This window comes from Schistocerca gregaria, chromosome 3, assembly GCF_023897955.1.
Source record: "Schistocerca gregaria isolate iqSchGreg1 chromosome 3, iqSchGreg1.2, whole genome shotgun sequence".
Taxonomy (NCBI): Eukaryota; Metazoa; Arthropoda; class Insecta; order Orthoptera; family Acrididae; genus Schistocerca; species Schistocerca gregaria.
Genome location: NC_064922.1, coordinates 382,183,182 through 382,199,714, shown reverse-complemented (window position 1 = coordinate 382,199,714; position 16,533 = coordinate 382,183,182). Strand labels below are relative to the sequence as shown.

Genomic DNA, 16,533 nt, shown 5'->3' with positions numbered 1-16,533 from the left:
TTGAATTTTTAAGCTTAGTGATTGGGATGTCTTTGACATGTGTCATACTTACATGTAGTCCCAGGCAGTTCGTGGCTGTTTTGGTTTTTCTTGGTATGCACCAATCATCTGCTCTTATATAGGCATACATTTGTTAGTATTTGGAACTCTTTAATGTATTCCCTACATGATACGTGTTTATCTTACTCCAAGAATGCAATTAAAGGTTTTTTTTCTATCAAATAAGAATTCTTTTCGCTCCAGAGGAATTGCCTCAAAACAGCACTGTGAAAAAAGGTGTAAAGAAGTTCAGCAGTAGCTGTCAGTCACACAAGCCCTAAGTTTACGTAGCAAGCAGGTGATTTGGACTAACTTTGTGCATACACAGCTAATGTGAGTTTAGTTTTGGATCAATATGAACGCCAAAAACCGCAACTGAGGCACTACATTTAATATGGTTAAATAGGATGAAAATAATATTTTCAGTTTTAGAGTGGTTAATTTGTAATTCATGTACTCTTAACCATGTACTTGATACCCTGAGTTGTTCTGCACTTTTATGTTTCAGTGTGTCTGATGCCCTACCAATCTAACAAAAGTGATGTCATCTGCATATAGTATGTATTTGCATAGCATCAAATTCAGTAAATCGTTTACGCGAATTGTGAAAAGCAAATATCCGGAATGTTGTGGGACATCTCATTTGGTACCCAGTGTGATTTGTTTTTGTTAAAACTGTGCTGTTTGCTTGTAATCAGATATAATCCTTTCTCTATTAGAGACTTACAGTACAAGAAGCTTCCTTCTGATCTCTAGAGTTGTATTCCTTGGTCTTAATTTCTCAAAAATACGTATGACTCTTACGCATTTCAATAAATTTAGCAGTAAACACCATAAAAATGGTGATGCGTATCGGACAATTCAGATTCACTGTATGGGCGAAGCAGAGACACACTAGACTGAAGAAACTACTAACTCAAACACGTTTCGCGCGCCAGGTATGCGGTGATCCACACTGTCTCCACACACTCCAACTTCTTGTGAGAATGTGAGCAAACTTTTGCGCAAACGTTTTGTCGCGTGTTGACCAACGTATTGACGCTTCGATAACGTAATCGATTTCAGTGCCGTGTCTCATACATAATGTATTGTTTTAAAAATAGAGTATTTTCATATCCTCATACTAATCAGAGTTACTGAGGGACTTCATGTCATGCGTAAAAATAGAGGGACCAGCAGCCTAAGTTATTGTGTCTAGTCTAGTCTAGTACAATTCAAGTGTTGCATTACTTTTGTATCTCCCGCTGAGTTGAGCTTCTTTTTTTTTTACCCAAGTTTTTAGAAAGACAATAAAACAGAGTTTGTGTCACGCACACCTGTTGTCGTTGTAGATTACAAGACGCGAAGACAAATTGCTGTCTCAGGGCGAACGTATATTTATACAATGTGTTTGTCAAATAGTTGTTTCGTTGTATAAGTGCTGTCAGTTAAAAATGGCGCACCTTTGGAATTTTGGGCGTAGCATAGTGCTTGATGCCTGAAATATTGTCGGGGTGCAACCTGTTTTAATTTGAAACATATGCACCGTCGTTCTGTTGAGTAAACATCCTGTAAAACTAAATACTATACGGTACTGGGAATTGCAGTTGAGGGGAAAAATGGGTGAGTGTGATTTTTCCTTGAATGTTTAGATTGTGTGTTATGTGTGTTTTATCTAATCTTATCAATCGATTCTCTTAATGGGTGGTGGAGCAGTTCAGCCCTATGTCTAACTGAGTGATAAGTGTTTAATACTGGCTGAAAATGGGTCCTAGAAGAAAAACCAATGCACAGCGCGAAGAAACCCAAGCTCAGTTTATGCCCCTACGAAGACCGTCGGCATATTCACACGATAGTGTAGGAAGATTTTCAGAACATTTCTTGCATGATGACGTATCAGTGGGTGGATACAAAACAGCTAGTAAGTAGGTTATTGTTGCATCTTTATTTTCAGTATGTTCTTCAGTTAATTATGTATGGTTAATACACTTGGCGCTGAAGCAGGAAAGATTGTCTTTGAGGAATAGATTGCAGTTTTTCACTTTCATTGAGCCTGAATTGCGCATTTGATACGAACACTATTGATTCACAAATTGCCCAATTCAAATTCTTGCATATCTGGAGTACACATCACATCTCATCCCATCATTAAAGTTTTTTATTTGGTCGTAAAGTACATTGACAGTATCTATTCACATATTTTGAATGATGATCCACTGGTATTTGAGTAGACGTTTGGAAATTGGCTGGACTACATCTGGCTTTAAGTCTTCAGACGGTTTCACCACAATTCAAGTGACAGTTAATGACATATTAAATGCTTCCTGTACAAAATTAAACATTACCAAGTGTTTACAATAATTGTGTGATGTATATAAGTTGAATACAAGTGGCATATAATGAAACATGGTAACCACATTGGTAAAATGCCTATGTTATGTTGTTGAAACTGAAAGATCAGATGAGAAGTATAAGCATGTTGAAATATTAGTATATTCGTGTTTGCAACAAGGATTCTTGTGGAGTATTGTATATTTCTTTGTGACGTCTACTGTAAAGAAAGAATCTTCTCAAGTACATGAAAAGTTAGCTTACTACATTATTATGAGAAGGATAGTTGCTGCTCACCATATAGCGGAGATGCTTAGTCACTGATAGGCACAACAAGAAGACTGTCACAAAATAAGCCAGAGACTGTGGTTTTGTGTGTGTGTGTGTGTGTGTGTGTGTGTCGTCAAGTTTTGACAAAGGCCTTGTTGGCCGAAAGCTTTTTGTTGTGCCTATGTGCGAATCCTGCATCAAACCAGTCTCAGGACTGAAGACCACAACAACAACAAATGTGCGAATCAGCATCTCTGCTATATGGTGAGTAGCAACTATCATTTTCATAATATTTTACATTCCATCCTGGGTTTTCCATTGTTTAACTTCTTACACTGTTGTGAAAGATCAGCAATATTTGTCTTGCTTTCTTGGCTAATGTAATGGTGGATCAAATTGTAGAAGTAGGCCTAATTGTGAGAATTCAGGAGTAGATGCTTTCTTATATGCACTTTTCATTCTGCACTTTTGATCAATTGTCTTTAACAACCCTTTCTAAAAACATATAACATTACCTTTTGTCCTGATGTTGGTGGTGACATGTCTTGCCATGGACTATTAAACACCAAAAACATTGAGGAACGATCCTGGTCCATGCTTGATGCACAGTTGCCCTTAACACATGGTGATTTGCTCTAATTTGGTCAGTGCTCAACAGAATTGATGTTAAGAGAATTAGAGGGCTACATGAGCTCTGTTTTGATCACGAAGTGTTTTTCAACCCTCGTGAGACAAAGTGGGAGTGCTGGAGTGACGCTTCTTGCTCAAGGTACAGCTGCAGTGTGCTTTAGATGAACAAACAGCAGCATAAAATTGGGCTGTACATACCTGTTCATACACTAGTGACAGATAATGGTAGACATATCAATGATCCTGTTCCATCTGCATAAACGGCTCCATGTTAGATAAGTTGGACTACCTGCCTGAAAAATGCTTTGTTGACAAACAAGATATACCACCTTGTGTGGTTGTCAGTATACTCGTGCCTCAACTTTGATGGGCACCAGTGTGCACAACAACTTGTCAGTCCAATACTTCACATGTTCAGCGCGGTTTTTCCTGTGCTTTTACTAATATGTGTGTGATGTTGAGTATCGAGAGATGTATGTGTGAGATGATGGCTTCTGCAACCCGTACCAAGAAGATAGTTCTGAATGCTACAGCTTCTCACGAGTTATTGGATTGGGCTGATGTTCATCTGACTGTTCTTGTGGTAGTGGTTTTCTCTTATTCATGATACTCACCGTAAATAGTGTACATTAAAGCACACAAAGTGATTGCTGTCTGTACTGCTTGAAACATACATTGCACCATTGAATCTTACCTATCCTGTGTTGACTTCCACATTAGTGGTCACTGTAAAGCTAAATTAGATCCCAGTCATGGGAAACAGTATTTGATTCATCATTCTTCCTACACCATCACCCCCCCCCCCCCCCCCCCACACACACACACCAAAACAAGTAGCTATTTCTAATTCAGGTGTTCCCAAGTATAAAAAGAAACTGAAGCAAAAAGGACTAAGGTAACACTAATTGATTTATAGCAAATACTTCACAGGATTTATTGCTACACTCTGTTTCCAACAATAATTGCCAAAGAGTAATACATTGCTGAGATTTCTAAGGGTACAGCTTTGAAATAAAGAAAGACCTTGACTGCAAATTTTTTTATTGTTATGCGTTTCAAAATGTCATCACCTTACTGTAGATTAAAATCAAACTTTAGTAAAAAGCTCACAAGATTGAACACACAGACTGATTGTTGTCTTCAGTCCAGAGACTGGTTTGATGCAGCTCTCCATGCTACTCTATCCTGTGCAAGCTTCTTCATCTCCCAGTACCTACTGCAACCTACATCCTTCTGAATCTGCTTAGTGTATTCATCTCTTGGTCTCCCTCTACGATTTTTACCCTCCACGCTGCCCTCCAATGCTACATTTGTGATCCCTTGATGCCTCAAAACATGTCCTACCAACCGATCCCTTCTTCTAGTCAAGTTGTGCCACAAACTTCTCTTCGCCCCAATTCTATTCAATGCCTCCTCATTAGTTACGTGATCTATCCACCTTATCTTCAGCATTCTTCTGTAGCACCACATTTCGAAAGCTTCTATTCTCTTCTTGTCCAAACTAGTTATCGTCCATGTTTCACTTCCATACATGGCTACACTCCAAACAAACACTTTCAGAAATGACTTCCTGATACATAAATCTATATTCGATGTTAACAACTTTCTCTTCTTCAGAAACGCTTTCCTTGCCATTGCCAGTCTACATTTTATATCCTCTCTACTTCGACCATCATCAGTTATCTTACTTCCTAAATAGCAAAACTCCTTTACTACTTTAAGTGTCTCATTTCCTAATCTAATTCCCTCAGCATCACCCGATTTAATTTGACTGCATTCCATTATCCTCGTTTTGCTTTTGTTGATGTTCATCTTATATCCTCCTTTCAATACACTATCCATTCCGTTCAACTGTACTTCCAAGTCCTTTGCCGTCTCTGACAGAAGTACAATGTCATCGGCGAACCTCAAAGTTTTTACTTCTTCTCCAAGAATATTAATACCTACTCCAAATTTTTCTTTTGTTTCCTTTACTGCTTGCTCAATATACAGATTGAATAACATTGGGGAGAGGCTACAACCCTGTCTCACTCCTTTCCCAACCACTGCTTCCCTTTCATGCCCCTCGACTCTTATGACTGTCATCTGGTTTCTGTACAAATTGTAAATAGCCTTTCGCTCCCTGTATTTTACCCCTGCCACCTTCAGAATTTGAAAGAGAGTATTCCAGTCAACATTGTCAAAAGCTTTCTCTAAGTCTACAAATGCTAGAAACGTAGGTTTGCCTTTCCTTAATCTTTCTTCTAAGATAAGTCGTAAGGTCAGTATTGCCTCACGTGTTCCAACATTTCTACGGAATCCAAACTGATCCTCCCCAAGGTCCGCATCTACCAGTTTTTCCATTTGTCTGTAAAGAATTCACGTTAGTATTTTGCAGCTGTGACTTATTAAACTGATAGTTCGGTAATTTTCACATCTGTCAGCACCTGCTTTCTTTGGGATTGGAATTATTATATTCTTCTTGAAGTCTGTGTGTATTTCACCTGTCTCATACATATTGGTCACCAGCTGGTAGAGTTTTGTCATGACTGGCTCTCCCAAGGCCGTCAGTAGTTCTAATGGAATGTTGTCTACTCCAGTGGCCTGGTTCGACTCAGGTCTTTCAGTGCTCTGTCAAACTCTTCACGCAGTATCTTATCTCCCATTTCGTCTTCATCTACATCCTCTTCCATTTCCATAATATTGTCCTCAAGTACATCGCCCTCGTATAAACCTTCTATATACTCTTTCCACCTTTCTGCCTTCCCTTCTTTCCTTAGAACTGGGTTGCCATCTGAGCTCTTGATATTCATACACGTGGTTCTCTTATCTCCAAAGGTCTCTTTAATCTTCCTGTAGGCAGTATCTATCTTATCCCTACTGAGATAAGCTTCTACATCCTTACATTTGTCCCCTAGCCATCCCTGCTTAGCCGTTTTGCACTTCCTGTCGATCTCATTTTTTAGATTTTTGTATTCCTTTTTGCCTGCTTCATTTACTGCATTTTTATATTTTCTCCTTTCATCAATTAAATTCAATATTTCTTCTGTTACCCAAGGACTTCTAGCAGCCCTCGTCTTTTTACCTACTTTGTCCTCTGCTGCCTTCACTACTTCATCCCTCAGTGCTACCCATTCTTCTTCTACTGTGTTTCTTTCCCCCATTCCTGTCAATTGTTCCCTTATGCTCTGCTTGAAACTCTGTACAACCTCTGGTTCTTTCAGCTTATCCAGATCCCATGTCCTTAAATTCCCACTTTTTTGCAGTTTCTTCAGTTTTAACCTACAGGTCATAACCAATGGATTGTGGTCAGAGTCCACATCTGCCCCTGGAAACGTCCTACAATTTAAAACCAGATTCCTAAATCTCTGCCTTACCATTATATAATCTATTTGATACCTTTTAGTATCTCCAGGATTCTAAAGAATTGTGCAAACAAAATTGTTCTATATTTTAGAGTTGTGCCAAATCTGAGTAGTCGCTTACCTCTGTAGTGGAATTTGTAAAGCTTTCTTCAATCATTGGTTGATGATATGTTACTGAGTAGCTGCATAAAAGTATACATTATTAATATTAAGTCAGAGATATGACGAAGCCAGATGTTTCAAATTTTAAATAAAATATTGCCAAAATAATAAATGACAACATTAATAAAAAAGGCAGAAATTTTTGTTGTTTTGTAAAAAGAATGATACTAAGAGATGGCAGAATCACAATAAAAATGGTTTTACAAATAATTAAGATTCGGAATATAATTTTATTATTGTGTTACTTGCAAAGAATAATTTTTTAGGAACATCATTTCTAGCAAATAATTGTTTTATGGTCACTATCAGTTTCTTACAAATATCAAGTGGTGTTCACTAGTGTATAGCAGACAGCTGCACAGTTAGTAGTAGTAGTCTTGGAAAGACATGTCACCCTCCTTTCAGTATGCAACAGTGAAATGTGCCATATATGTATTAACTTATTTCCATCATTTCTAATGGGTGTTTATTTTTGGTCACATAATGCAGAACATCATCCTAAGTACTAGAAATATTTTGTTGAAACTGTTGCAGTAATTTCCTTGGTATGTAATTTTTTCATGAGTTTTATGTGTTACCTATAACTTCTCCCTTCGCATTTTTCGCAGTTGATGTTGATATGTGTAGGCCTACCAAACATGCATCGTAATACTTCTCGGAGATTTGTGTATTGTGCAGTAGTGTTTTTCTTACACTACATGCAATTTTAATTTTTATAATAAAAAAATTGTTAAATATGGCATAAACAAAACCATCAGGACATGTTACAGACCAGTCTGTTCCCTCAGCCTTTATTTTGTGTTAACATTTAGTGGCTTTTGCCAACTTACAACCAGTTTGTCACCACATCAAGATTTCAGGGCCGGATACCTGTTGCTCAACTTTGTTTTAAATAAACATAAATATTTGTTAATTATCTATTTGATACACATTGAATTTTTTTTATTGTGACTAACTTGCACATCCCACTTAGAAATTATCTTGTTTAATTAATGTGTTGTTTGGTAATTTTATTAACTGGGGCACTTCTTTAATGTTATAATTTGTATAACTGTAGGTTTCTTATATGTATTGTGTCAACACATGGATATTAAACAAAAAGAGCAGCTGAACCTAAAATTTCACTTTATTGTAGTAACAGCAGCGGAACGAAATTGGAAGTAGTTGTACACACAAGAGGATAATCTTTTAATTATTACATTTAACAGTTCATTGAATGTTTTATATCATTAGACCCATTAAAGCTCATAAAGTTTGTACAATGCTAAAAACAGTAGCCCTAGTGAAAATTTTCTGGTGGTAGTAGTAGTTGTGGTGAAATGGCAACTGTGTCCTTTGGAACATCTCATAAAACTCTCATCAACAAAAGCAGTGCTTCAACCCAAACCATCAAAAAATCATATTCGGGCGCTAATAAATGTAATTATAGCTGAACTCGCAGAAGGAGAAGTTTTTCTTAATTTTAAAGTGCTCCAAAGCTTTCATGTCAACTAAACAAAGCTATGTAGTTTAAGGAAGCTGAAATGTCAGTATAATTATCTGTACTATAATCACCAGTTGAAGTTAAGAAGTGTGTTTCAGCCAAAAGTGAAAGTAAATCAGTTTGAAACCATCAGCTTGTCAAATACTGTAAATTTCTGACAGCAAAGGCAGTGTAGCTAATGTTAATGTCCTCATAGAGAAATTAAATATCCCAACGCCCTTTTATCCTATCAACCACTGTGCATCACCATAGAAGAGAGAGGCAATAGAAGACCCCCACTGAGGGTAGCTCCCATTAAGAACTCGCATGAAAGAGGTGATGGGGGCTTATTCATTAGTACTAGATGCCACATCCTTCACCTATCCCATTCACAATCATCTTGCAAACAATAACTACTGTCAGCTATGTACCAATGAAAATGTACAGTATACTTCCCTCTTCATGATTTATTTCATAACGAGGCTCTCCTAGACCTTGTTAGACTACTTCCCCGACCATTCCTACTTGTTTGGATTTTAATGCGCACAGTGTGCTTTGGGTCTCCAACAACACCTGCCCTATGAGTTAAGTTCATAGGAGGCTCATTGTATTGAAGTACATCTGTCTTGAACATTGGCTAAGCTTCAAATTTTTCCTCGGCTGCAGTGTCATCATCAGTCAGAGTCCTGTACTTTTGCATATCTGCTACCACATATTTTGCAGAGTGATAAGTGGACACTGATCTGCATTCTAGGAACTTCTTATATGTATACACTTTCCAGATAGAAGAGAACCTGAAATTAAACTGCCTAAATGAAACTCATCAGAGGAACTGGTTGTTGTTTGATTAGTTATGTAAGAATATGACGATAGTGACGACGACTGAGTGGGTTATGTTAAAAGTTTGATCCACCATGCCATTGAGACATGTATAGCAAAGACCTCAAAAAACCCTAAGAGACAACCTGCCCCTTGGTGGAATGACTGGTGTCACATTTTAGTCAAGGACACTTGAGTGAGATTGCAAAGGTTCAAGACAAGACCACTAGGATAGAACAGAACAGCCATCTGACTTGTGAGGGCGTGTTGGACAGTGAGAACAGAAGTTTGTGAAATTCATTAATCATTCATCATGAGCCATGAAAATATGAGTCAGATCAAGAGGATCTCTGATAAAGGCAGATTGACGCCTATTCCTTTCTTAAGGAATGGTGGGATTATTATAACTTCTGCTGGCATAGAACAGGCAGTGCCTAATTATTTCTATAATGTAACATCTGATGGCAGCAAATATCCCACATTCCTGTTCCAGAAAGAAGCTGCCAAGGTGCCACAGTTGCATTTAAGCTAGGTAACTGTGTCAACTGCCCCTTCCAAACCTAGAGATTGGAAAAAGTATTACCTGCAGCTGTGGATTCAACCACAGCATCAGATGCCGTTATGTATAGCATGCCATGTCAATTGTGTCGAGTATCAGAATAATCCCACCTTTTCAGCTGCACACCATCACGAAAACTATACCCAGATTCATGGAGGGAATCCATCATGATATCTCTCCTTAGTCCTGTGAAGTATGGTAGTGCCACAAGCAGCTATGCTGTGGTGTTGACTTCACAAGCTGCATAGGAAAAAAAACCATTGAACAGGTGGTTAACCTCTGTTTAGTGTGGGTGTTAAGAGAGAAAGGAACTAATTAGTTGATTTTAGTGTGGGTTTAGGAAACATCATTCCACCTTAGCTGACAGGGGTGTACTGGAATGGTTCTATGCAGACAGCACTTTATTGGGGTGTCCTTTGGTATTTGAAACACAGACGACAATACATGGAGTTATCGAATAGGTGCGCACTCAAACAGTTTTATGTAAGAGAATGTGGTGTCCTTCAAGGGAGCGTTTTAAGCGTCAGCCTCTTTGCCAGTACTGTAAACAGCAAAACTGATGCAGTAGAGAGTGTGGTGAAGATATCTTTATATGTCGACAGTTGTATGATTTTCTGCTGTTTCGCATGTCTTTTGTCCACACAGTTACAGTTGATACTTCCATCCAGCTGCTCAGATGAAGCATTCTAGCTCGCCTCTGTGTAATGTGCTGCCCTTTAATCCAAGACTTCCTCCTGCTTCACAGTGAGCCTCCAGAATATGGCACATGGCATCCTTATAACAGTGTGCTGTATTTTAACTGAATGTTGTCTGTACTCTGATAAGACGACATTAAAGTTTTGACCAGAAACAAGTCCTTTATTTCAATTGGTAATTGGATGAATTCATTTTATGAGAAACTGGGACTCCTCCATGAGTAGATTTTAATGATTGAGTGGCTGGCACTTCTCCATTTTGTATCTTAATGATCAGACATCCACTTGCTTCTGGGAAAAAGCTGGTCTCTTTTTATCCAGTTAATATTTATTTCACGAAGCAGCATTTTATGTCAACACTAACTGTAATTTTATTTATCTTTGAGTACATGTGCTGGAACGTGTGATGACATACAGGCAATCATGCCTATTTTTACTCTTTGCTTAAGTACGCTTAAAATTCCAAATTAAAAGTAATTATGTAAAAAGCAGAAGTTAAAACCTTTAGGCTGTCCCATCCAATATAATTTGTGACGTGAGAGAGTGCTGATTCAGTTATTATTAGTATTTATGGGATCCCCAGTTGGTTTGGGCCCTCTGCAGGTGTGTCACATAAGTGTGGTCCTTTACATTTCTCCCAAACATTGATGTCATGCATTCTTCAGTAAGTGATCATAGGTTAGTTTGAGCAATTACTGGAAAGCGCCAGAAAACAAGCTGTACTGCGCATGCGCAGCTACGATAACGTGGGCAGCCTGTGCTTGATTCTTGCTCTGCTCATACGCTTTTTGTCGTATTTCTAGTGGAATTTTGTGCGTGGTGGGACATCACGTGACCATGTGCAGCCCTGCGGCATGTTGTTGAGAGGAAATACTGAGTTGTACTTAGAGCAATTGTTTTATCATATCCCACACAGATAAAGGATGCAAATAAGGAAGCAGTTCTTGGCATTTCAGAATTTGACTCCTCAGCTCGAAGTACCATAAAATTTTGCTAAGGGGTCACTTTGACAGATTTTTTGTTTTGTTTTAATTCGTCTTCTGCAATATTGTTATGGAGCATTTCCAACAGTAGGATGGAATACAAATTTCTTGCAAAATAAATAAATAAATAAATAAACTAAAAAAAAATTCGTGACTATTTCAAAATGTGGAAAATTGACCTGGTTGTCTGTGAGGCAAATAAACTGTACAACTGACAGTTTGTATTCTACTCTAGGAATAAATATGAAGCCATGTGGGGAGTTAAAACAATAAAACACGGTGTGCTGTCAGTCTAAAATTTAGCATAGAATGGCATTCTATAAATTTAAGACATAAACACAAATTAAGAAATAACTTCAGGCCTAAAGGAAGTACTAGACAAGTGCCTTGTGACTAAAAAATACTGTTTCACAGAAGGCAGATTTGTAAAATTCTGCTACAGTGTCATTATATTTGAAACAAAATATTTAGTTCAAAACTACTGACCAAATTTGCCTCCTTAGGCAGTTTCAAGTTTACGTATGTTCGTATAGCATTAAGAGATTTTACAGTTTCATAAAAGGAACAGGACATCAGAGATTACTCCAGCAGCATCGGAATTTCATAAACCATACTAAAATGCTTCATTTTGCTCTAATTGCACATTTCTTTGTCCAGATGCACTCTGAAGTACCTGATATTCAGCTTTTCATGTGGTTTTCGTGATACCAATTTTCTTGGAGGTCCAGTACTGTATTCTCATGTTTGGTTCTTTATTATGGTATACCGTCATTCGTCTCAGAAAATGAAAATAAGCACTTTAAATTGAACGAGGTTGAAAGTAGCCAATAGTGCAGAATGAAACACTTCGTTTAAATAAACTAACTGCCTCAACGGAAAAAAATTAATAGAATTAAATTTCTCTATAAAACAGACAGAAATATCTTCATTGAGACATTAATGGTTGATTGCTAATAACGTGGAAATAATATAAAATCAGAAAACTGAAACTACTAACTTATTTTGGTCTTTAATGGTTATGAGAATGTATATTAATTCACTTGATGGCTCCCGGCTACAGAAATCTGTTTTGATTTCATTTGACATGAGCTGTAAACGAAAACACTAAACACATACACGGGTCACATGGGGAAGGACACCCCCACCCCCTCACTATAACTCAGCTTGCTCTGCACATGCGCGAATCCGGCAGCTTGGGTGTGTCAGAAAAATTTTTTCCGGGTAGCTTCTGGCTACTTGCTGCTACTGCTCATACAGCAGACAGCCACACTTCAAGTAGCTAAAAGCGGGAGGAAGGCACTGCTCATGCGTGAATTCAGCTCTGCGCATGTGCATGAACCCCCTGGCAACTGCTCATACGAAACTTATATTTCAATGGTGCATCCTAAACGTTATTTTTTTTATTTTTAAGTTAAGCTTTCCTTGCTCGGTTCATAAACTGCTTGCATTCATATTCAGCACGTTTGCTGAGAGTCATGATGTCGCGTGCACTAATACCGATATAATAATAATAATAATAATAATAATAATAATAATAATAATAATAATAATAATAATAATAATAATAATAATAATAATAATAATAATCATCTTTCAGGCAATACCTTTTTAGCAATGTCTGTATTTCGATTCCAGTGGGTCTACTAAACAGAAGTTGGAGCAGAGCTAAACAAGAACAATTCAATTTATGGCAGTGATATTTAGTGTGGACTTGTTTTTAGATTGTTCATTTTGTACAAATCTTCTGCGTAATTAGTGATGCTTCGTATCAGTGGCAAAGCTCTTACAGGCTACGGAGGAGTTGTGGAACTGATATTTGGGAGAATGATGATTCTATTCCATTTTTTCTCTCCTAAATTATGACCCCCTTTTTTCCTATCCTTAAATAATTTCAAGTGAATTCTGAGATTCTGCTTGAAGCCAGTGCTGTTATCAATTCATCGATCTGATGACATTTATATCAGTGGGGCCTTAATCCCCGACATTGCTTTTTCTTAATACCAAACCAAGAAATTGAAACTCAGTAACAAGAGTGAATCTTTTGCAAGGTAGTGAAACTTCCTGATGGCTATAAGTAGTGTGCTAAATCTGGACTTGTAGCCTAGAACTTTGCCATTTGCTGACAATACTCTTTTTAGCTAAGTCAGTCATACATTGTGGACTAATTCAGAGCATCAGTTTGCCTGTAGCTTTTTCCTTGTCGATCCCAGACCCCACAGAACTATTATTGTATATATGTCAGGAGAACACCTGTAATAAATGTTGGACAGTGTATTAGATATAGCACAAGGATGGTTCCCAGAATGTTTGCATGTGGCATGGGCATATCTGACACTGTGAAGATAATAGCTAAACAGACTTTTAAGTAATTGAGAGTAAATATCACAACTTAATACTAATGCAAAACTGTTACACTGTTTCAAATAAATAACAATGAAGTACAGATTCTTGCAATTGTTGTTGTTGTTGTTGTTGTCTTCAGTCCTGAGACTGGTTTGATGCAGCTCTCCATGCTACTCTATCCTGTGCAAGCTGCTTCATCTCCCAGTACCTACTGCTACCTACATCCTTCTGAATCTGCTTAGTGTACTCATCTCTCGGTCTCCCTCTACGATTTTTACCCTCCACGCTGCCCTCCAATGCTAAATTTGTGATCCCTTGATGCCTCAAAACATGTCCTACCAACCGATCCCTTCTTCTAGTCAAGTTGTGCCACAAACTTCTCTTCTCCCCAATCCTATTCAATACCTCCTCATTAGTGATGTGATCAATCCACCTTATCTTCAGTATTCTTCTGTAGCACCACATTTCGAAAGCTTCTATTCTCTTCTTGTCCAAACTAGTTATCGTCCATGTTTCACTTCCATACATGGCTACACTCCAAACAAATACTTTCAGAAATGACTTCCTGATACATAAATCTATATTCGATGTTAACAAATTTCTCTTCTTCAGAAACGCTTTCCTTGCCGTTGCCAGTCTACATTTTATATCCTCTCTACTTCGACCATCATCAGTTATTTTACTTCCTAAATAGCAAAACTCCTTTACTACTTTAAGTGTCTCATTTCCTAATCTAATTCCCTCAGCATCACCCGATTTAATTTGACTACATTCCATTATCCTCGTTTTGCTTTTGTTGATGTTCATCTTATATCCTCCTTTCAAGACACTGTCCATTCCGTTCAACTGCTCTTCCAAGTCCTTTGCCGTCTCTGACAGAATTACAATGTCATCGGCGAACCTCAAAGTTTTTACTTCGTCTCCATGAATTTTAATACCTACTCCAAATTTTTCTTTTGTTTCCTTTACTGCTTGCTCAATATACAGATTGAATAACATCGGGGAGAGGCTACAACCCTGTCTCACTCCTTTCCCAACCACTGCTTCCCTTTCATGCCCCTCGACTCTTATGACTGCCATCTGGTTTCTGTACAAATTATAAATAGCCTTTCGCTCCCTGTATTTTACCCCTGCCACCTTTAGAATTTGAAAAAGAGTATTCCCGTCAACATTGTCAAAAGCTTTCTCTAAGTCTACAAATGCTAGAAACGTAGGTTTGCCTTTTCTTAATCTTTCTTCTAAGATAAGTCGTAAGGTCAGTATTGCCTCACGTGTTCCAACATTTCGACGGAATCCAAACTGATCCTCCCCGAGGTCTGCATCTACCAGTTTTTCCATTCGTCTGTAAAGAATTCGTGTTAGTATTTTGCAGCCGTGGCTTATTAAACTGATAGTTCGGTAATTTTCACATCTGTCAACACCTGCTTTCTTTGGGATTGGAATTATTATATTCTTCATGAAGTCTGAGGGTATTTCGCCTGTCTCATACATCTTGCTCACCAGCTGGTAGAGTTTTGACAGGACTGGTTGTCCCAAGGCCGTCAGTAGTTCTAATGGAATGTTGTCTACTCCAGGGGCCTTGTTTCGACTCAGGTCTTTCAGTGCTCTGTCAAACTCTTCACGCAGTATCGTATCTCCCATTTCGTCTTCATCTACATCCTCTTCCATTTCCATAATATTGTCCTCAAGTACCTCGCCCTTGTATAAACCTTCTATATACTCCTCCCACCTTTCTGCCTTCCCTTCTTTGCTTAGAACTGGGCTGCCATCTGAGCTCTTGATATTCATACACATGGTTCTCTTCTCTCCAAAGGTCTCTTTAATTTTCCTGTAGGCAATATCTATCTTACCCCTAGTGAGATAAGCTTCTACTACCTTACATTTGTCCCCTAGCCGTCCCTGCTTAGCCGTTTTGCACTTTCTGTCGATCTCGTTTTTGAGACGTTTGTATTCCTTTTTGCCTGCTTCATTTACTGCGTTTTTATATTTTCTCCTTTCATCAATTAAATTCAATATTTCTTCTGTTACCCAAGGATTTCTAGCAGCCCTCGTCTTTGTACCTACTTTATCCTCTGCTGCCTTCACTACTACATCCCTCAGAGCTACCCATTCTTCTTCTACTGTATTTCTTTCCCCTATTCCTGTCAATTGTTCCCTTATGCTCTCCCTGAAACTCTGTACAACCTCTGCTTCTTTCAGTTTATCCAGGTCCCATCTCCTTAATTTCCCACATTTTTGCAGTTTCTTCAGTTTTAATCTACAGGTCATAACCAATAGATTGTGGTCAGAGTCCACATCTGCCCCTGGAAATGTCTTACAACTTAAAACCTGGTTCCTAAATCTCTGTCTTACCATTATATAATCTATCTGATACCTTTTAGTATCTCCAGGGTTCTTCCACGTATACAACCTTCTTTCATGATTCTTAAACCAAGTGTTAGCTATGATTAAGTTGTGCTCTGTGCAAAATTCTACTAGGCGGCTTCCTCTTTCATTTCTTAGCCCCAGTCCATATTCACCTACTATGTTTCCTTCTCTCCCTTTTCCTACACTCGAATTCCAGTCAGCCATTACTATTAAATTTTCGTCTCCCTTCACTATCTGAATAATTTCTTTTATTTCATCGTACATTTCTTCAATTTCTTCGTCATCTGCAGAGCTGGTTGGCATATAAACTTGTACTACTGTAGTAGGTGTGGGCTTCGTATCTATCTTGGCCACAATAATGCGTTCACTATGCTGTTTGTAGTAGCTTACCCGCATTCCTATTTTCCTATTCATTATTAAACCTACTCCTGCATTACCCCTATTTGATTTTGTGTTTATAACCCTGTGTGCACCTGACCAGAAGTCTTGTTCCTCCTGCCACCGAACTTCACTAATTCCCACTATATCTAACTTTAACCTATCCATTTCC

The 16,533-nt window shown here is 38.1% G+C and overlaps 1 protein-coding gene across 3 annotated transcripts in view; it reads left to right on the top strand.

Moving 5' to 3' along the window:
- Positions 1–1,339: 1,339 nt before the first annotated feature.
- The window catches only part of LOC126355016 (neuronal membrane glycoprotein M6-a), a 36,716-nt gene continuing 21,522 nt past the window's right edge, over positions 1,340–16,533 (top strand). For 2 of the 3 annotated variants that reach the window (XR_007565428.1, XM_050005157.1), the window contains exons 1-2: positions 1,340–1,641; positions 1,735–1,939. Coding sequence is in view for 1 of the 3 variants with exons in the window: in XM_050005157.1 (XP_049861114.1) it covers positions 1,783–1,939 (157 nt within the window). In the remaining 2 variants the exon portion in view is untranslated. The remainder of the gene's footprint in view (positions 1,642–1,734; positions 1,940–16,533) is intronic. The other variant, XR_007565429.1, reaches the window with a different exon arrangement.